The sequence below is a fragment of the Labrus bergylta genome, chromosome 7, assembly GCF_963930695.1.
Source record: "Labrus bergylta chromosome 7, fLabBer1.1, whole genome shotgun sequence".
Classification (NCBI taxonomy): domain Eukaryota; kingdom Metazoa; phylum Chordata; class Actinopteri; order Labriformes; family Labridae; genus Labrus; species Labrus bergylta.
The window spans coordinates 22120257-22142939 of NC_089201.1; the positions used below are offsets into that span (position 1 = coordinate 22120257).

Sequence of the window (22683 nt, forward strand, 5' to 3'; positions counted from 1 at the left end):
GTGGGTATAAGGAGTGTAGGAAAGAGGTCAAAATGAAGTAATGGAGAATAAAAGGAGGGTAGAAAGTGAAGTGAGGAGGGACGAAAGGTGAAAAATGGAAAGAGGAGAAGATGGAAGAATGTGTAAGGAAAGGTCAGGTGAGAAAAGGAGGGGGAAATAAGAAGGGGTGGGGGAGGGGAGGAGAAAAGCATGGAAAGTAGGGGATAAAGGAAAGGAAAGGCAGGAGGAGATAAAAGGATTGAAATTATAAAGGTAGCAGAGGAAATTAAGGGAAGAAAGGAAGGTAAAAAGCGGTGAGAGAAAGAAGAAAGAGGATTGCGTACATTACAGAAAAGTAAAGGCCTTTAAAGAACTATATATAAATCTAATGTTCCTGCTGTATCATGTCAGACTGGATGAGCTGCAGTTCATTTTGCGTATCCTGGAAGACAAACAGCTCTGCTTCCTCGTCCATGTGAAGTGCAAGAAAAAATAAATCAAGTGCTTTTCCGTTCCTCCTTTTCATGGACTCAATAATGTATTGAACAACAATTTTAGCGGGGTTTGAAAAATGGCAGCAGATAAAGCTCTGCAGAAGATGAATATATAGAAACAACTGTCAGTTTGTAGATGCAGAGGAAATGCAATTCAGAGCCATACTGCAGGCATATTTCCACGTATTTACATATATATTTTTTAGATATAATAAAACATTTCTACCAGCATGCAATGAGTGCTATATTTTTTTCTGCGTTAAATAACACTCTTTGAGGTCGCATTGCTGTCATTCTGCGTTCAATGCTTTCTGGGAAAGGACTCTCAGCAGTCTGAAGCGAGGCACATTGACAAAGGCTAGTTTGTCTCAATGTCACCCAGTGATTACTGCACTGTTGTGCGTTTTCTCACTCCACACATCAGCTGGCTGCATTGCAGACACTGACTGCCAGCTTGTGTCCCATTCCAGCAGCTACAGAGACACATTTTTTAGGGTTTTTATTATTCCACAGTGGGAGTCTTTTTCCTCCAGCATGGACGACTTTTTTTTTTTGTTGCCGCTGTCCTTTACAATTTGCCACGACCCTTCAGTGAATATTGACGAAAACACATCCAGCAACACATTAAACAATCATTTTCCAAGCTCTGAATTTCAAACGGTCGCTCGTCAAATTGGGGGAATCGATTGTGACAGTGCAGAGTCGGGACGTCCATCAATAATTTGGAGGGCTGCAGAAAGAAGTCGTGGAATAATTTGCCTGCTTGCATTCTAATCGCAGGTGATTCAGTTCCGCAAAAACATGAGACATGGCGATGTCAGTGTCTTGAGCTCTCTGTGCACATATCAAACAGATGTCAAAATGCGTCAACCGTATCCTCCTCTTCACATGTCCTTCCCCTCTTCCTGTGACCCTAGACTGAACCACTAGAGAGGCCTTTTGCATGTCGTATCTGACTGACAGCACGTTTTGTGAATAAGTACCACTGGGATCATTCGGTGGTGGTGTAACACATCTAAACAGGGAACGCTCCTACTTGGCCCTCTTGTAATGGGCGTATCAGACATGGTGTGCAGCGTTTGTTTAGCAGTTATTTAAGGGTCACAGTGTGTGGTACGAGAAGTAAAAGGCAGGGCCGTGGTCTTACCCCGCGACCTTGCTGTGTCCATTGATTTTTCACCCTGTTCCTCTAATTAAAGGTGCTGACACTGAGTGAGGGAAGATTAACACGGCTATTGACTGCGTGTTACGCTGCAACTGGGCTAGAGAGACCACATATGCATGCGCCACACAACCACACACACACATGTCTCCAGAGCATTGCAGGAAAATAAAAATGCATTATAGATGCTAGTGGGGGGGGGGGGGGGTGAGAACACACACATTGATATGGAATTGTATACATGCAGGAAAAGATAAACATGTTATGTGACAATGTACCAGAAGAGAACGATCCTGTTGTTGCCTTGTTTCCAGAACCTTCTGGCTGCTTTGCCCCAGTCTGGGTAGTGTTGATCCTGGAGCATCATGTCTGTCACCTGCAGAAAGGAACATGCTTTAAAGAAAAACTAAATGACTTATGACTGGATGTAATGGGGGCGGGCAGTAGCTCAGTCTGTAGGGCTTTGGGTTGGGAACCAGAGAGTTGCCGTTTCAAGGAACCAAAGAATACGGAAGTTGGTCTGGTAGTTGGAGAGATGCCAGAGCACCTCCCGAGTACTACCGAGGTGCCCTTGAGCAAGGCACTTAACCCCCAACAGCTGTGGTCCCGCTCCCTGCATAGCAGTGTATAGCAACCCCACTCTAGCCGTTTTCACATATGCACTCCGGATAATATCTAGATAATTAGATGAGGACAGCTCTGGAGATTCTCCCGACCTAGCCGTTGACATATGCTCCTCACAGCGGGGGACTATCCCTGTCAGAGGGGAGGGGGGTTCGGGGGATTTCCTGAGGTAAGACGTGACGTAAATAAACAACGTGGAAGTAGCGGCCGAAGCAACAGTGTCCGCTACACGACGTTATAATGAGAATATTTGCCTTTATATCAATGCTATGTGTAATCCAATAGAATGACAACATCCACAAAAGAGAGGAGAACAACATACTGACGAACAGAAAACATAATGCAGATGTTTAATTACGTGCACGGAGATCGTAGTGGTCGCGTGCTGACACTTTAGGCAGTCACTGTATATAAATGTCATTGTCTTCCCATTGGCTGGAGTTGAAATCTCCGGAGTATATTCGGCCGCGTTCAGAGATCAGCTCACTCTGACTCTCTGTGGAAAAAAAATACTAGGGGTCTGGCCGGAGAAACTCTGGATAAAGTCTGTGCGAAAAATGCGTCTGTTTGCGTTCACACATAGCCTAAAGCCCCTCCGGGTAGCCAAATCTCCGGAGTTTTTCAGGAGATTTCCGTATTTGTGAAAAGGGTTTCTGACATCTCTCCATGTATGCATGTCCACAGAACTTGTTTGTGCATGTATTTCAGGCCTATGTGTGTGAGAAGTATGTCTCTCAATAACTGAGTGTAAACCAGAATGTCCCCATTCGGGATTGTTAAAGTTTGTAAAATAAAAAAAGGTTTAGTATTCCTTAACTTACCTTGGCATTAAATCTGAGGGGAGAGGGGCAAACAACTTAGTTTACTGAACAAAAGTCACAACATTTTCCAACCAGCACCTCTGAAGCTCAACTTTCAATTCCACTAGACTATGACTTGTTTGTTTAATCAATGCAAAAAAGCAAAGCATAATAGTTGCAACTTTTTTTGGTTTTGGGAGGGGGGGGGGGGGGGGGGGGGTGCTGGACTACTTCTTGGCCTTTTTGGTATCGCTTTAAAAGCCTTAGGGTTTGGTAGGAATTCAAAAGAGAAGCTATATGTGTTTAGAAGAGGTTGAGATCACAATTTATTAAGGTCTGAAATTAATGCATTCATTTTTTCAATCGCAGTTAATCACACTCTTTTTTTTGTCCCTTTACACTCATCGCGCAGGCCTCCCCAGCGTCTCCCTGTAGTCACAATGATGGAAGAAACGACACTGCTGGGTCTTTGAACGTCTCATTTCAATTTAAAAACTGTAGACAGCTCAGTTGATGAGTGAAAAGTAATATCCACCTCATGACGTCAAACATTACACTTTCATTATTCCTTTTAGCTGTTTTCATTTCGTTTTTGATCCGTCACAAGTTTCTTTTGCTGTAGTTAAGTTAATGTCGTAACATTAAATTTACCAGGAGGTCCTTTCTATATTTCAAAATAAAAGCAGGGTTGAATTCAAACTGAAAGCAAAGTAGTCTCATCTTAAGACAGTACAAAAATTCAAAATAAAAGTAGAACATATTTATATTTTAAATGGGTAATGGAATTTCAAAGATGCCATTAAAAATGTGATTAATCACGATTAACTATCAAAGTTTTGGGATTAGTTACGATTAAAAAATGTAATCATTTAAAGGCCTACAATAAATAAATAAATAAATGAATACATTTGTGATTGATTACTATTGAGTGTGTATCTACATTAAATATTGTTTTGTTTCATTTGAATGTTTTGAACATTCCTGTCGTTTCCCCGCCCTCACTGTCAGTCTAAATGTCACTTATAGTCATTAATGGTCAAATTTCTTAACTAGTGCAGAGTTGTATCGGTGGGGCGTTTTATGCCTGTGCATAAAAATCCACACACAGCTATCAGTTATGTGTAAAGCTGCTGCAGAGGCAAGGTCAGTTTGTCAATAAAGCGCCTCACTGCAGATACTGTAGCTGGAGTTGAGAAAGAATTTGAATGAGGCGATCTATAGGATGTTTCTGGTGATGCAGCATTTCAAAAACAGACACATCCTGTTCATTCATGGAGTGAAGACCCACTGTAAATCTGTCCTGCGGAGGAGACACAGAGGTCATCTTCAAAGAGCCTTGTTGAATTAATCGAATGTTAAAAAAAAAAAAAAAACCTTGTGAGTAATTTCTGGAATCAGCACTTTGCCATGGCCGAGTTTCCCTCTCTCTCTAACACACACGCCTTCGTCTCCCTGATTTACCTTCTTCTCCCCCACTGCATCCCACGTCTCCCTTCCGACCAGACTTCTACACTTCCCCTTCACCTCTGTTCCTTACCTCCCTTCCTCATCCTCATCCTCCTCCCCCCCTTCCTCAATCCTGCTTCTCCTTCCAGCCGCTCTCTTTCTCTGCAGTGTGTACTGTAGAATACTAATGTGACCGGTGAAGGAGCTTGTCAAGTTGTCTCAGCCGTGTACATGCCGGTGTCAGAGCCCCACTCCTCCCACCACAGGTAGTCCACTCCCGCTGGAGCTCTCCTCCGCACTTTGTGTTGACAAATGAACAGAGGAAGGTTTCTCCTCCAACACACTCGGTTCCTCCCTGTGCATTCATTGTTTCCTCTGACCCTTCATAGATCAAACTGCATGGTACTCTTGGGGTCTGGTAGTAGATTGCACTGGATGGACACAGATGGCTTTAAGTGTCCGTCTTATAAGGTTTAGAGGATACGCCTGACCTAGAAATAAGGGATGTGTGAAGAATGGCTACACTTTGTATCTTCTATGATTCTAATAGACAAAGGGTACGGACTTTTGAGCTGAAAACATGGCTTAAAGTAGCCATGTTTGTAGTCCTATACGTCTTCAGTGCATGCAAAAAAGAAGCCTGTTCATAAATGTACACTATTCATTTATGTTGCCATTATGTGATGCTGCCATACATTATTTGAATGCCAAAAAAAATTGAACTTAATTTAGCATGCTTATGTGCTAACAATGACCCATTAATTGGATCTTTACATGCTAAGTTGTGCCATAAATCTTTCAGTCCATTAGCATGCAAGTGTTTGGCAAGTTTGCAACTCTCTTTAACTCACATGGGTGAAAAGAGATCAAACTATCACTGTCTGGTCATGCCATCAAATATATTTTAAAAATGGACTCATCCTCAAGTTTAAAAGAGAAATCAAATGCAGAAGTGCTTTTAAACCCCTCTGTTCTTTTAACAACCAGCTATAACCAACTTATTGTTGCTTCTTGTTAAATAAAAAGAAAAAGAAAAGGAAAGCAAGGTGTGTTTTTTGGTTAAGGATGTGGCTTTCTTATGATTTGTCAGTACCCTAAAGTGTGATTTAGTAATCTGTATAGATGTGTATCAATGTGTATCTACCCCCGGCCCAGGAATGGTCACCTCTAGCTCCAAAAAACAAAACTAAAAGCCAAACCTTAGTCTTTAAACTGCTAGATCATAAAGCAATCAGTGACATCACAGCTAGTACAAGAATTGTTATTTACCGTTTACAGTTGAAATCTTAATAATATATTTATTTTTAAAGATTTTTTGGGGGCTTTTTATGACTTTAATGAAAAGATAGTATAGTGGATAGAGTTGGAAATAAGGGAGTGGGAAATGACTTCCGGGAAAGGAGCCGTTTGTTGGATTTGAACCCGGGCTGACCTCTTTGAGGACTACAGCCTCTGTACACCTCGGCCACCTGCACCCCTTATAAATATTCTCCCATATTTGTTGATTCAACCAATAACTCTCCTAATCACAGTCCAAGTTCCTGAATGGCTGTTTGCATTAGGACAATATTTAACATCCAATAATCTGGCCCTCTTTGAAATTAAAAAAAAGTTATATATCTAACAGGAAAGAAAAAGATTTCATTCAGTACCACAAAATTTATTCATCATGGTGGAACATGGAATTGTTAAATGTGAGGAATAGTTTTTTTTAATGAAACGTTATCTTAAAACGAACCATGAAAATCTGCAAGTTACCATCGGGCCAGCATGCCTTAAAAGTTGGAAGTATGCTTTTCCATTCAGAAAGAATTCAAAATCAAATGTGTGGCTTGAGCGCAGCATAACTGAATCTCTCTTCATCTCACGTATGCCAATTAGACTGTTTAATGGTAAGGACACACAAGAGCTGTAATCTCACCATCCAAGCAGTGACAAAGTCTCCCATCCAGGTTCCCACTGCAGCAATCTTCATGAAGCTTTCATTCCTGATGCCCATGTACTCTGTCACCATGTGAGGTCTGCAAGGGAAGGAGACCGAGAGTTAAGGGAACATCAAAATTGGAACATGTTATAAGGGTAATATAAGTCAGGCAGAAAGGGAAGGCGGCAAGACGTCTGACAAAAAGAGCCAACAGAGGGAGAGCCAAAGCAGGGTGAACGAGAAATGGTCACTCGCACTAAGTATCGTGATGCTGGCTGTCAGAGTCAATCAATATCAATCTAATCCTGTGAAAACAATGAGCGATGGCTCTACCTTCCATAAAGCCCCGAGGATTGTAAACAATTTACACCAGCACGCTGGAATTTATGCAGTACCTCTGCTTTCATTTGGGCCTGCAGTGTTTGGCAAATTATCCATTTGTTTGGCAAATTTGTCTCGTGTCTAGTTGGTTTCGAATCAACGCTGCCCTCCCGATGAGATCCCCCTTGTTAATGCCCTGCGTGCGAGTGCGCTCAGTTAACACCGACTGCTGCAGCACACGAGCAAAACACTGACTAGGCCGTGACACGCCATTAGAGAGACAATCTCACATGCAAGAGCACTTGATAAGAAATCACATGCTTTCTTTGGAGTCCTAGTTATGCCTTCATCTCTGTACAGTAAGTGAAGATGAGAAGCTTTTGTTCTCCCAACACACTCGCGCACACACACACACACACACACACATACATACATCATATCAGTCTATTTTCTCCAGGTAATAGCAGAGGGAGCGAGGAAAAGTGGGTCAGTCATCTCCTATATGGGACTTGTACCGGGGAGAGAGGAGGAGAACAGAGGGGAGCGAGGAGGCCTGTTTGATCTACTGGCAGTCAGTGTCTTAGATGCTGAGTGGAGCAGGTGGGCGCCTTTCACCTCCCCCTCGAGCCCCCTGCGGGTCACACTCATGAATATAATAGATGGCGATTGGAGAGGGCTCTGGCTGTTGCTTTCAAGGGGTCGTATTTGAAGTCAATGGCTCCATTCGTCTTTGTTTTCCCGGGTCATTTTCTGGCCGCCAGCAAACACCAATAAAAATGTTTTTCTATTGCATACAGGGCTCAACCTACCGACAAACACGCTGCTGTCGAGATCATTTCCCTCTCCTTCATATATTTCCTCTTGATGGTTCAATTTGAAGTATTTAGCTGATTGCATTAGGAGGTTCATTTGGCATGCTTTTCACTTAGTTTAATACGTCCTTCTTAGACTAATCTAAACAATCTGCTGGAAAGCATTGGGTTGTAATCTATTGAAGGCATATATCGAAGCTCTAACAGGTGTTAATTTTTCATCCATGTTAATTGAATATACCACTTTACCTTACCAATGGATGGAGCGCTGAGAAGCGTAATACTTTTTTTATCAGCTATAAAGAACAACTCTAAAAATCGACTGTTTCCAACTTCCTGTTTATTCCCACTGGTTTGAGAAATACCCTTTTGTCATGGAGCCTTCCTTTCGCCATTTCCAAATTGTTATTCAACTCAAGTTATAGTTGACACGTAAACGATGAGGAAAACACACATTACTCTCACTCGTGTAATCACTGTTTGTATGATTTGATATTTTTGAGAAATTCACCCTTTAAAAAGGTTTCTGTTGTGTAAAGTCCAAGAAAAATAAATGTTTCATTTACTGATTTCATTAACACTATCTTTTTTTATTTGATCTCTTAAAAAGCTAAATTGAGTTCAGTATTATTTTGTTTAAACATAATTGAGTCTCATTTCACTCCAGGGCACCAAATGTCATCTGACTGAATGAGAACTATCAGATTGGATCTTGGCTTTTATGTGTGGATATAATTTCCGGTTTGTGTTCATAACATTTCAATAGGATTGGGGTAACTGTGATCTGAAAAATACGGACTATGCTGAACCCAGCAGAGGGCTGAATTCAAGCTAAATTACAGGAACAAAGCAGATTTTACAATGATGTGGATACTCTAGACATGTTTTATATTGTGCACTTGCATTGCTGTAATATATTTCACCAAGCAGTTGTTAATCACTGACACACAATATTTCATTAAAAGAAACTGTCAGGACATTTAGGTTTGTGTGGAATTGGGCGCCTCCTGTAGATAGAGTACGTATTATGTTGTGGCATTTAGAGCTCTGACGGTAATCCCGATTTGGTCATCTATAAAAGCCTGTAAATGGACATGATGTTGTTCATATCCAGTATTCTTTGAAATATCAGGAAAAAAAGTGAGCTGGGCTCACAGATCATTCTTCCCCAGATTAAACCTTTTAAACATCCAGGACCAGCTAAAGGGAAATTGTTTTCCCCTGACTCAAGGTGACACTATAGGAGTGTGTTACTTTAGATCTCGGAAGTCGGAAATTCCGAGTTGCCAGTCTGTACATCATCAGGAATGTTTCCTGAAGTCAGAAGTCTGACTTGGAAACTCGGGAGAGACTCGAGTAACCTGAGCTAAAATCCAACATGGCTGCTACATGTTAATTGTCAACGTAGTCAGAAATCAAAATCCTGCATATTTGTTTGTCACTCACACAACCCGCCATCTGCAAGTTAATCATAATTAATGCAAAAAAATCTATATTTGTAGGAAGCCTGTGACCTGAAATGTTGACTGTTATCAACTTCTTGTTTGCTCCCCATTGTGCTAGAAATACCCTTCCCTGGAAGTAAACATTATAAATCATGTGTCATCAATGCAGCATGCATTCAGCGGATTTGACAGGATTTTATTGAAGGAAAAGGCGCAGTGCCGCGGGTGACGTATTGCCTCGCTCCAGCCCGCAAATAAAACAGCCTTGATTGGAATGGCGATTTATATCTGCATTAAGTCAGTTAGACACTTGGCTGTTTGGCACTGCTCCTGTTACCATGGAGATCCCATTGGGAGTCATTTACCCACAGCGAAACTCTGATCGATACTTCTGGAAATGCTGTCTGGCACCACATGCTAGGCTTTAAATCTAAAAAAAAAAAAAAAAAACTACACTACTGCCAACCCCTGCTCTTCTCCCATATTTAATTGAGTAAATGTTTCCCCTGTGCTGAAAGTTAAAATTTTCTTTTATTTTTTTTTTTAAGAGCACCTATGATGAGTTTGGGGACTCTTCGCACTGCATGATCAGAGGCAGAACTCTCTGACTTATTCATGCTGACTGAAAATTTAATGGCCCTTTCGAGCCGGATGACCTAATGAGAGAACTCAGTGTAGTGGAACATCAGTACAGTATAGCACCATGAATAATCAGCCCCAAAATGGCTCCCGTGGCTTAATCGCAGAGCCAGTGGCGGTGTCGGTGCCAGCGCGGCCCGGCTCGGCCAGCTCTGACCCTCTGTGGGATGTTATCAGGTTTCACACACACTTGTTCAGACATAATGTTGAAGGACACCACAATGCCTTTCAAAGTCTTGTTCCATCACAAGCGAGAAATGACGATTTTTCGCTGCAGAGGGTACGGAGTTGTAAAAGTTATGAGTTTGGATGAAACCCCAGTTTGACATAAAGCAGAGGAAAAGTTCACTTTAACTACTGCTTTAAAGTCATCAACTGAAAGGTCATTGCTTTTTTTAAAAATTGCATTTGCAAAATTTATTACCATGCATGAAGCTAAAAAGTCCTTGTGATGGTTTGGAGATTACTCTGTCTAATACTGTAGAATGTACTTTACTTATCTCATTGTGTTATATTCTAAAAAGGCCAGGTCTCAGATGGCACTTCTTTAAAGTGGTTGTTTAGCTATCATTACTCATGTAACCGTCTTAATCCATTCATGACCTATTCTGCACCTAGCAAATCTTTTATTATAATGGTTTCTAATCATTATTAAGGGCTTTCACACTTGCAGAAATCTCCTGAAAAAACATACAGCTCCTCAGGGAAATATTTCCCTGAGGAGCTGTATGTGTGAACGCAAACAGCCAACGTATTCGCTCGGACTTCACCCGGAGTTTCTCCTTCCAGACCCCTGGTATTTTTTTTGATACAAGTCCGAGTGGGCTGATGTGAGAACGCCTCAGGATTATCTTCAGATGTGAAAACATCTATTGATTACTTTGAAAGAACATTTAAAAAAGGCACATAAAAAAAACATAATTTACTCTCGCCTTATGTGTTGTCTTATAGTTTCTTTGACTGACCAAGAGCTAATATTACAAAATATAAAGAGAAAGCTGAAACTCAAGTTTGTTTGCATTTTTATTTACAAATATTTTTTTAGTTTTCTCAATGTTAATAAAAAGTCAAGAAATTTCCAATTTCATCTTCTGTATCTTTACACATTTTGTAGTTATGAAATCAAATTCTGAAATAAAACCTTATTCAAACTTAGATAGTGATCTTTTCATTTTATTCACTCTGTTTTACCTGTTTCGACATTTAAAAAACATCTTAAGTTATAAAAGCTTTTGATTTTCAGTCCAACCCACTGCTCAAAAAACACTTCAATAATATCAAACTTCACTAAACCAAGCAGTTTCTTTAACTCCATACACGATGGTCATCCATTTAAAGAAAAAGGTTATAAAACTCCATGCCAAGAGCGAGTCATCACTGCTTTCCATTAATGTTTCCACTGTCCTCTTTGACCTGTACGTCTTCCTGCTGCATTTTATAAACTTGTTTTCGCTCTCAGACAGCCTCTGATTTAGTGACCCTGGCTCCTGTGTGACCTCTCCTGCCCTGTAAAGGCGTGGACTCATTTATAACATTAAATTGCGACCTTGGTCGGCTGCACATTGAAATGCCTCGCCTGTCTACCCACCGTGCACTACAGTTCCAAACGTCGTATTTACAGCATACAACGCTGAGCAGCAGTAGTTACCAGGGAGCATAAAGCTGTCAAAACACACTCTCTTCACTATCACTACGCAATCTCCCAAGGCAACTCAAAACTTCAATCTCAGTTCATCACTCAGCACAGAATCCGCTCCTGTATTGTGTTAAACTGGCAGCAGATTGAGTCTTATAGTTCTTATCATCCACCTAGCTCAAGAGTCAGAGATTATACTCCCAACAAATACACACTAACCAAGGACCAACATACACCTTTGGTGATCTGATGACTAATTAACAGATTGAAGTACATGTGTGAATGCACAGACACGTTGCAAACATTAGCCTTTTTCAGACTGCTGTTACAAGCTGTGATATTTACACCCCTGTGATGGTTCACCTTCAATGTGAATGTTGCAGAGGCGTAATGTGTGGGCAAAGTGATCCCCCTCTGTACCGTCTTCCGAGGTAGTAACAGAGGCGTTCATAGAGGTGAAATGGTTTCAGTGTAGCCAGCAGGGGGCAGCGCAGGGGGCATGTCCTACAGTGTGTCGGTGAAGCTACCGCTCCTGCAACGCCGTCTTTTCTAGTCTTCTGGCTACTCTTTTACACCTACCCATTCACACACAGACTACATATAGTGTCCATTAGTATTAACTTATCCTAATCATAAACGTTCACATGCTGCTGAGATGAGAAGGAGCCGGAGATCGAACCACCAACCCTCCGGTTGAGTGATGACCGACTCTACCACTGAGCCACACAGCAACCCCAAGTGTCTTGGTTTTGCAAATATATGACATATTTTGGTTTCATATGATCGCTGAATCAATTTGCAGGGCTTTTCTGTATTCATGTAGCCTACATTTAAAGATAGCAAAAAAAAAAGAAAAGAGATTGACGATGTGAAGTGGGGCTAGACGCTAAAATGAATTAAATTGCAATGCAGGAGGAAGACACCACATCGGGGAAAGGACGAGGCATACTGTACAGCATATTTGCAGCAAAGTCAATACACCAAGAAGCCACAGTGACGTAAAATATTGCTGTGGTTTTCTATTAGATCAGGAAGTTACTGGATGTGGCAGAATCATGACACACTTATACTGACAGATTATCAGGATTATAACTCAGATTACATTTTTGTCCACATATCACAGTATGGTGGAAACCTTAGCAAAAAAAAAAAAAAGGAAAAAAATCAAGCTTTGGAGAATTTTTTTTATTTTTTTTCAGCCTGTAAATGGTTGTGTGACAATGCAATATGTTTTTATTGACCCTTTACACTTTGACCTATAAATGAACACTTTCATAAAACAGATTTCAAAAAATATTTATAATGCATAGAAAAGCAAATTGCTCCAAAGTGTCTGTTAATGTTTATTTTTCTGTTCTTTTTTCTGAACTGTGTTGTATTTGGAAATGTCAGAATATGCTTTATGATTTAGTTGTAATTGAAAAATTGGCCACAGAACACCAAATAGGGAAATGCAATCTGAAGAAAGACATGAAAATGTCACTATAAAATACTATATAAAAGTATAATATCAGATATTCATTATGAAAGAGAGGACATGAGTAGATGGGAATCCGCTGAGCTGAACTACATACTAACATGCATGTACAATCAATCAGTCCTGCTACAATATCCCTCCCCACCCTATATCCACACACCCTTACGCTCATCTATATATTGTATTCCCAGTGGAGACCCTCTGCTGTCGTCGAGGTTATGATAGTTTGTTGTTTACAACTGTGGCTGTTTCTCTTTTACGTGACAGTGACGTATGTGTCGGCTGCAGCCTCCACAGACGCCCCTCCCCTCTGTCCCAGAAACTGGCAGGACAATATAATCAGAGAGGAAATGACCGAGTTCACTGCTACATTTAGCACACAGTCTGTTTCAGAGATATTCTGAGAGAGAGGGGGCAAAATGACTTTAAGAGGGAAAGCTTTACACAACTTGTACACTACTTAAATACGTAATGAGTCATTTATCAGATAGCGGCGTAATGTGCATGTGTAGGAGTGTGGAAGACGGCAGGAGATAAGCTTAGAAAGTCAGTGTGGGTGTGTGTGAGCACGAGTGAGACAGAGAAGGAGGCAAAGAACGGTCAATTAATTGAAACTGCAAGAAGCATTTACCGACAGCAACAGGTTTCTAAATCGAGTCTTCATAGTGACAGTGTCTCTGGGAAAGTCTAGCATGGTGTTCTGGTATTGTACCAATCATTATGTTGGAGAAAAAACGGACCAATTCCCAAAAATATATTGATATATATTGATATCGGCCCCGATATTAGCTTATCAAGTGACTATCGGTATCGGCTAATTTTATCACTCATATTACTAGATTTATTCACCAGCCAAACAGCAATTCATTTGAGAATCTTCGAATTACACTAGCAGCTCTTTTTCACCAGCAGAGGGCGCTACAGGGATTACAACCAAGCATTATCACTCTCCAGCATGTCAAGCGGTGATGCACGTACATGTGCAGTTATTTTCCAGTTGAGAGACCATCTTGTCTTCATTATATATCTTTTCCACAAGTGTTTGATAACTGCATTTGAGGGATCAACGCAATAAATGTGTGTCTCTCTAAAGATCAAACGTAGTTCAGAGAAAGATATCGGCCGATGATTTTTTCTTACCAATATCGATATTGGTTTCGGCCCCAAAAATCCCATATTGGTCACGCCCTAGAATATATTTCTAACACAAATGAAAGTGATCATTATTTTCTATTTCATTTTTGGCCAATATTCTAGAAATTACCGAATCTATTTATAACATTTTCCAGGTCTAAACATATTTTCATACATGTCCCTAGAACATAGAATAATGGAAATATAAAAATGAACCCTTACTTAATATTTTAATAACTGGTGGAGGTTCTTTACATCCAGATTGCAATAAATCTAATTCTCTGGCAGAAAAAAAATAACAATTCAGGTATATATGGCTGCATGAGCAGAGTCATCCACAAGCCATGAAGCTATAGACACAGAAGAATGGCAGAGACAAGTGCTTTGATACTCAGACGCAGTGTCGGTCATCTGTGCTGTGTGAATGTAGAGATTTATTTAAAGTGAAAATACTTGTAAGCCTCAGCCCCTCTTAAACTTTCGACAGAATTCTCCATTGTCATGTTGACCTCAGGGAATGGAGGAACAAAACACGTCCAAATGTGAAATTTAAGAGTTACTGGATCAGTAACGGATTGTAAAAACTGAATCTAAAGTTTAAATCTAAGTTAAAAACCTTACATTATTAGCAACTGAAAAAACATCTATCCGTACTGCAAAAGTATAAATCAGTTTCTGTGATTATACTGTCTCTCTCTCTTTCTCTCTCTTGCTCTCTCATATTCATCTCTGAAAACCAGCAGCTCCTTTTGAATTTCAGTTGTAGGTAAAGACGACATCATAGAATCAAGAACGCCACTGAAATGTAGGCAGCAGCGGGTCCCACGGGGGACAACATGCAACAGGAGGCATCAACATACCACAACATGCTATTTATTCAGCCTTTGAAATCCACTTGTGCGTGGTATTACCCCAGCTTAGTGCCAGACAGGCAAACAGAGAGACGAGGGGGACTAGCATGCACGCAGCACAAAGGATCATGGTAAACAGAGACAATGATGGGGTCTAATCCCGCTCAGTGTATCACTTTAGTCAAATGCCACATGCATCCCTCCCTGCTGCTCATCAAACACATCCAACAAATTCTGCCCCCTCCTCCTCCTCCTCCTCCTCAACCCCTTTAATGCTCGGCTTACCCCTCTTTTTCCCCCCCCCAAATCCTGACATCCATCCATCCATCCATCCTTTACTTAAACGGGTATAAAAAAAATAAGAAGTGTAGAGCTCATTTCTCAGCTTTAATGTCCCATTACAGATCCCCCAAGTCTTTCTCTTTCTCTCCACCTTTGCCTACTTTACCACCCTCTTCCTCTAAATTAGCCGTGATTAATGTGTACGCCTCGCACCGGGCCATCTTAATTAAATAACACCACCTAATTAGGGTCTGATTTTGGCTGGTAATGGCCGCCGTGAGATGGTGGAATGGGATTGTGCGGCGTGACAGAACATTCAAAAAGTCCGTCAAACTCCCTGGGCGGTCACACTCCCCTGGTTTCACACAAACAGCTCCCCCCCCCTCTCTCCCTCCCTCCATTCTCCCCTCCCCTAATCTGACAGTTACATTAAAATGCAAATAGCCAGATGTGAGGGTTTGGTAACAAGTGTGGATTACAGCTCCCAGGACGCCGTGATGGACAGGGTTTTTCTTCCCCCACCACCCCCTCCCTGCCGATATGAGCCTGGTAACAGGTTGATAGCTGTTGACCTAGAGGAGGCTGTTTAAATATTAGCCGACACACTGTTGGACATTAGTAAGATTACACAGTCTGCAAATCTCCCCGAGCTGGGAGATAATGGCTTTGATGAATCCATTTTTACATGACTAATCATGAATAAATGCTTGTCATCCAAGAAGATACATATCATTTCTTATCTTGTGACTGTTTACCGCCGTGTTTGTGCAGTTTATCTCCTTTCATTGTGAATGTATCGCTGGTTTTTTAATTAAAATCAAGCTCAAGACCGACTGAAAGGTCAAAGGAAATTAAAGCATATTAATGAGCGGAGGGCGAGGGCAGCATACAGCATCGGGTCAGGGAGACTGCAGGGAGACAGACACCAACCCACCAGCTAGCTATACACAAACTGACACACACACACACACACACACACACACACACACAAACTTGACCGAGGTGTGAGATGTGAACAATATGTGCTTTGTTGGTGTGTGTGTTGACATCAGAGGTGCACCCCCTGCAGCGCACCATCATCGTTGGATGTCAAAGCTGGCTAACCCGTGCCAAAACACATACCCTTTAAAACCCCTCAGCAGTAATAATAACCCACGGCGGCTTGTTCTTTTAGGACAAATGAAAAGGAGAAACACCATTCATTTCCACAGAGGGGCAGCTGCGGCCACAAAGGGATATTGTGCTTCTCTTTTGTGCAGCGGGGAAAGAGAAAACTAAAGCATGTGGGGTGAGCGAACAGTAGGAGTGGTGGATGCAAAATAGGGGTTGGATCAAAAGACGAAAGTTTCCGCGCTCCATCAAGGCCAGGAGACTTCTACCCACTCTGTCACCTTTTCTTTTTTTCTTTTTTTGCTCTCTCTACAACAACAGCCCTGAAGCGTCGTCTTCTGAGGGGCATCCTGGCAGAGTGTGAACATTGTTCTTACATGTCGGTCTTGAACAGAGATGTGAACACTAATGGTTTTTGGCGGAGCCCAGGTCCTCTGTGGGCTCACTGGTGGAGCAGAAAGAAAACAAGCATGAAAGAGGGACAGGGGAAGGGGGGGGGGGGGGGGTTGGGATGGGACGGGCGTATTAAAAAAAGACAAAGTGTATTGGCAGCAGCGGGCTCACTCGCTTTACAACAGCACCCTCTATCTTTGGGAGGAGAGCTTTACAACATTTAATAACTCATTTTGCTTATTGACAAAGAAACAAATCAAGGATGTGTTTGAGTGTCGTGTCAGCCGCTTTAATTGTCAAACAGAACACCATGTGTGATATTTTTTATAACTGGACTTCACTAAGATGCGAGAGAACGCCCATGAAAGATGGATGTAAATTGCGCGTCATTCAAATTGTCTAAATAAGTCGTTATTTTTCCCTGCAGAATTCTCTAAAATTGGTTCAAGTAAGAGGTCAGCCGTTTTAATTATTAAAGAGGCTTCTATGGTTCATGTTTTTTTTACATCTTGACAACTGATACAGCTGAAGATGTGACTTGCCCGAGAAAGATGGATATAAATTATATATCACAACCCAAAAAATGTCTGAGTAACTCATTATTTTTCCTGCAGTATTATCCGGATGTCATCTGGTGGAACACTTCCGACAGGAGGAAAAGTGCACTGACAGACTAAAAAGCGCCCTTTTCTTGACATTTCAAGGCTGTAAAAGAGTAGGGATCCGCTTTGTGACAGAAGCACTCGGAGCGACTGCAAAATGTAACTTTTCCCTGAGCAAGCAACATTCATCGTCTCAGCGGACCTGCCCCCTCTCCACTCAAGCCTCCCCGCATCCTCTTTTCCTTTTCTCGGCCAACCAGAGAGCGCGGACAAGATGGATGCCGGTGTCACAGAGTGACAGATGGGCTGATTATACAAACTCATCCCTCTGGCCGTAGAAAAACACAACACCTTGCCTGCGAGCTAATGGCCCTTCATCTCCTTGCACCTTATAGATTGTCTATGCTTGTTTGTAAGGAAAGCAGCGTTGTATGGACAGGTCCCATTCCAGCCCTGCTGACAGGCTGTAGCTGTATGGACACCTGCCATGCTTGTTTTTTTTTTGTTTTTTTTTACAGCCCCAAACAAACGAAAACGGTAAATCACCTTGGGGCGACCTCGTATCTGGCTGCATGGCTTCAAGGGCATGTTTTCCTTCCAGGAGACGGACACATTGCAAATGCATAAACGGATTCCTGTCACCGGTTTGATGTGTGGGTGTCAGGCTCTGCTGTGCACAGTGGTTTCTCAGCAGGTACAACCAGGGCTCAATCTGAAGCTGTTTTCACACACACACACACACACACACTCCGGAAAATTTCAGACAGCGTGCCCCTGATATCTTCCTAAATTTCTTCTTCACACATGCCCCTCATAGCAGAAAGGTTTCCCTGTCAGACACGGTGTTGGGGGGGGAGGGGTCTCATGAGGCAAAATAAAATGGTCGCAGCTATCTAGTGGATGAGCAACAGAGTCCGACACCATCAAGTCAGTTTTTGACTTTACATCAATGCTGCGTCTTATCGAACAAATTCACAGTTTGAGTGAAAGAGAAGAACATGCTGGAAAGCAGAAAAACAAAATTAAGCAGCTTCATTATGTGCATGGAGAGCGCACACGTGGTGTAATACAAGTCATCATCAACACCCTCTGAAAACTCAGCCCTTCATGGTCACATATGCAGCTTCAGAGGTTTTGTGGTGCATGTGTAAAAAGGGCTTAAAGATGTAATATGTCGAATTTTTACACTCAAATATCTAAATTAATTAAAAATGGACTAAACCTCTGTTATATATATTTTTTTTTTGTTTAGTACTTACATTACCTCTAATATTCATAACAGTTATCAAAGCCAGACGAATCCTTAATTTTAAAGTTGTAACACCCTGTGTGGCCGCCATGACAGACACAACATGTTACCATGGAAACACCGGCTGTTACGTCTAAGACTGCTGCATAAGGCGTACTGTTGCTGTATGAGCGGCGGTGACAAAAAGGTTATGTAAATTATACAGTAAATATTGTCTCTTCCTCAGGTCTGTTTTGCCAGTTTAGTCAACTCCGAGGTTTTTTTGGGGGGTTTTTTTTTCTTTTTTTTTTTTTTTTTTAAATCGGGACAACCTCGATTGTCATATTTTGTTACTGTTTTGATTGAGAGCCCTCATAGCCTACTATGCATTTAAGAATGTTTTGTTTTCTAGAGAGGTTTAAAAAAAACAACAAGTCAAGATCAGGGGTGAAGGAGTGTGGTTGCTAAAGGTGATCTTTCAGGATTAACCGCCCTCCTTTTTCCCTGCTTCTACCTGTGATTTAGCGTCCAGCCTCATTAATCGGACGGCTATCGAGTCTGTGTTTAGGCGAGACGTTTAGATCAATCACAGCAGCCAAAGGGGAGCGTCCAGTCGCTAACAAATGGGAAGCAGAGAGAATGATGGAGGGGGGGGAAAAAAAGGGGCAGAAAAAAAAAAGAAAAAGGAAGAGAGAGAGATTGAATGGCTTACTCCATGCGCCCAGCGATCAGCAGGATAAGGTTGTAGATGTGTGAGAAGATGAAGAGGAAGAGGATGATGCTGAAGAACATGGTCATCCAGGAGCCATGATCCTCGCGGAACATTTTCAGGCGCAGGTATCGACCTAAAGGGGGAGCACGACAAGGACACTGCTGTCAGTGTGCGGGTTATCAAACAGCATATCAAAACTGCTAAACATGTATGAGCAGCACGACAACATGGAGATGAAAGTAAATTAATGAATCATGTGGATCAATAATGTCCAACTCTGTCAGACATGTGGCCTTTAGGCAACGGAATTAAGATTAAAGAGCACTTTGAGGTGTCACTTCTAACGCCTGGGAGTGATTGTCTTTTCCTGACCGTCTCTATTTCATCATCAATCCCTGAAGAATAATCTTTCACACACACACACAAACACAGACACACACACACACACACATTATTTCATGCTTCTGTGTGACATTCTGTCAGCAGACTGACGCTCTCTTGTGTTTCTTGACCTGAGCTTTGCATGATTAGAGAAATGATTCAAACATTTGTGACCTGTGGTGTTTTTTTTTTTTTTTTAATACAGTCCTGGCTTAAAATCAAATTACGGAGAAACATCTCTCTGGCAGAGCATGAGATTGGATTCTCAGTCTTCTACACCAAACACACAGGCTTGTCCTCTGCTAGCGATGTTGAGCACGACTGACAAATACGACAAGGTTTAATGTACTGTACTGATGACAAACAAGAAAATATTTAGACATATAATTCGAGAGTTCACATTTTTCCTGTGGGATGAAAAAGCACTACATAAGTACAGTATCAATTACCGAGAGATGTGAAAACATGAACATGCGCGATGCAAATAGGTGTGCATAATGTAATTGCACAACCACTCTCAGAGTCCTTGATCTTGCTCCCACATTGGTCATGTAACAGAGAGAAGATTGTTACTACTGATATTGTTCAGATCTGGGTTAAGAAAAGGTTTCTCAGATTACATCGATGGGCTTCCCCTGAGATTTAGCATAGCAATTTGGTGTAGTCGAAGGCCTCACAGCAAACAGATAAATAAATACAAAGTCAGACATGTAAACAACAAACAAACAAACAAAAAACATCTAGATCATTCATTTCCCATATGATCAACATTTTTAGGATCTTCTTCATGGACTGCAATGACCTAAAAAAAAATATCGGGGTGACGCTCTGACTGTGATGTTTAAAGGCTAAATTGGGACTTTTTTTGTGTCCTCCTTTTCATAGCTCAATTGCTTGTGCTGTGGAAGTAAGAAAATGGTGAAAACAGAGTTACAGCAAAGAGAAAACAAGACAGGCTTCTTTAAATCATCCTGAATTTTGTCTTTAGTCAAAACAACCTGCAACATTTCTTCAACAAATCAATCAACAATCCTCAACAAAATGTATGATGACTTTAGGGAACAATTAAAACATTAAAAAAAACTGCGTTCATTAAAGAAACAGACTTGAGATAAGCTAAACTTCCAAAATATATTATTTATTATGAATGAAATGCTAATAAAAATTCCTTTATCTCGTAGAAAGGTACTGAACGATCTTCATTTTCAATGTCTAACAGTTCTTTTAGGGAATTAATTTCCTTCAAATTCTTCTACCGTCGCTAAGCTAAAGAACTCCCAACAGTTCTGTTATGACCGTCACAAAGAGAAACATCAGAAATACAAGATAACATGTCAGTGTTAATATAACACACATGACAACAAATATGATTCTGCGTGTGAAGAAAACAACATATATAGGACTATAGCTTGCGCACAAAAGACATTTGTTTAGCAAAGCAGTACAAATGCTAGCAAGAGTGCTAGCTAGCTGACCCTCCTTTTTATGGCTCATTTTCATCGCCTGTCTGAAGCTATAGGAATAAAATCAGCTTTCTATCTCCATACCCTCCAGTTTAAATACTTTGTTGTTTCAAAACCAACAGTGATGACATCAATATGATGTAACAAGCTAATTTGCTCGTCCTTGACAACAGAGGATAATATTCAACAATAATATTAAGGCTGGGTTGAATCCCAATGACAAGGAAATTGTCCTTCATAACTAATTGTAATCATTTACAGTATTTCTGTTATGACACAGTATTAACCGGGTGTGTCAAGTATTCAAACTGAACCCAGAAAATAACTTTCTAGGAACATTCAAGGGTACTCAAATGACAGTCAATACAGAAGTCCTCTATGAGTGCTGTACACCTCCAATTCCATTACTTTACATATTACTCGCACACACACAACCACACACACACACACACACACACACACACAGATGCTCTCCCTCTTCTGCCGCTCCGCGAGCTGTGATCCGGTGCCAGGAGCGGCCATCTTCCCAGGAACAACACTTTTTGTTTTCTCTCTCCTGTAGCTCAGTCAGCATCCCTTTGAGTTGCAGCTCCTCAGAGAGCTCATTGTGTTTGTTTCCAGACACATACACAATAATAAGCACGTACACAATACACACAGCCAGCTAGACAGCAACGCAGTAATGCTCCATTTATTTTTCCATTACAGCCTGGCTGGTTTATTCTGCGATAGTTTTACATGCTGTTCTATCTCAGCTTGCTCGCTTTTAGTTTTTCTCTGCAGCGGGAATAAAAACAAAGATGCAGAGAGTCCTGTTGAGATGTGGATCTTTGTTGAGTGCAAGTGCAGTTAGAACTAATGAACCTCCTGTTGTATCATTTCAGTAAACAACAGATTTACAATGATGGTGTGAACTTTGCTTGTTGACTTTTGGGTAGCGCTTCTGAACATGTTAAACTTGAAAATTCCTTTCGTAACAAAAATCAACCTTCCAAAAGATTTCTGCAAATTCAAAGTGGTCTAGTGTTAGGCCACACCATACGTCTTGCTCTGTGGTATTTCAGGGCTCATCACAGATGCATAATTGAATTGACATGCATGGCTGAACTTAATTGCCCACAGTGCCAATGAGCCCTGACTTAGATGTAGGAGCACAGTGTGTATCGGCAGAATCTGACTTTTAAAGCAGCACGCCGCGCCAGCGAGCACAGCCCGTCCTCTCCCAAGCCTGTACGGGCAGGATTTTTAACTAGGGTGGTGATTCAGGACTGTTCAGCCAAGCCGTTTGAGTCACTGCACCTCCTGACAGTAGAAGACCCCGATAAGGGTGATTCATGAGCGCTGTCTGCTGCGAGGCTCAGCCTGGCAGGGAGCAGCCACAACAACAAGAACAACAACAAGAACACACATGATGAGGCAAAGGCTCAGAATAAAAAAAAAATCAAGAGAAACAGAAAGTAGACAGAGGAAGACAAATGTAATGCATTCTTTTTTTTATTTCACCCACCTTCATAACAAACACAAAACCTCAGATCAATCCAACGCTGACATTTTGAATACTGACTTTGAGTTGTGACAGTTCTATTCCTCTGATGCTATTTTTAATGTCCTGCATGGGATGAGATCATATCCACCTCTTCTCAAGTTGGTTGAAAATGAAACTGAAACACATGGTTGTGTCTCCATCTAGTGGTGAGAAACTGAAACACACCAGAGAGCGCTGACTAGAAGACATTAGAACACAGAATCCTATTCTACAATCAAATGA

General features: G+C 41.3%; 1 protein-coding gene across 3 annotated transcripts in view; it reads right to left on the minus strand.

The window, feature by feature from the left end:
* The window catches only part of tmem117 (transmembrane protein 117), a 48684-nt gene that overhangs the window by 9644 nt on the left and 16357 nt on the right, over window positions 1–22683 (minus strand). For all 3 annotated transcript variants that reach the window (XM_065957026.1, XM_065957027.1, XM_020645906.3), the window contains exons 3-5: window positions 19072–19204; window positions 6427–6526; window positions 1914–2011 (exon numbers count right to left, since the gene is read on the minus strand). In XM_065957026.1, coding sequence (XP_065813098.1) covers window positions 1914–2011; window positions 6427–6526; window positions 19072–19204 — 331 coding nt within the window. The remainder of the gene's footprint in view (window positions 1–1913; window positions 2012–6426; window positions 6527–19071; window positions 19205–22683) is intronic.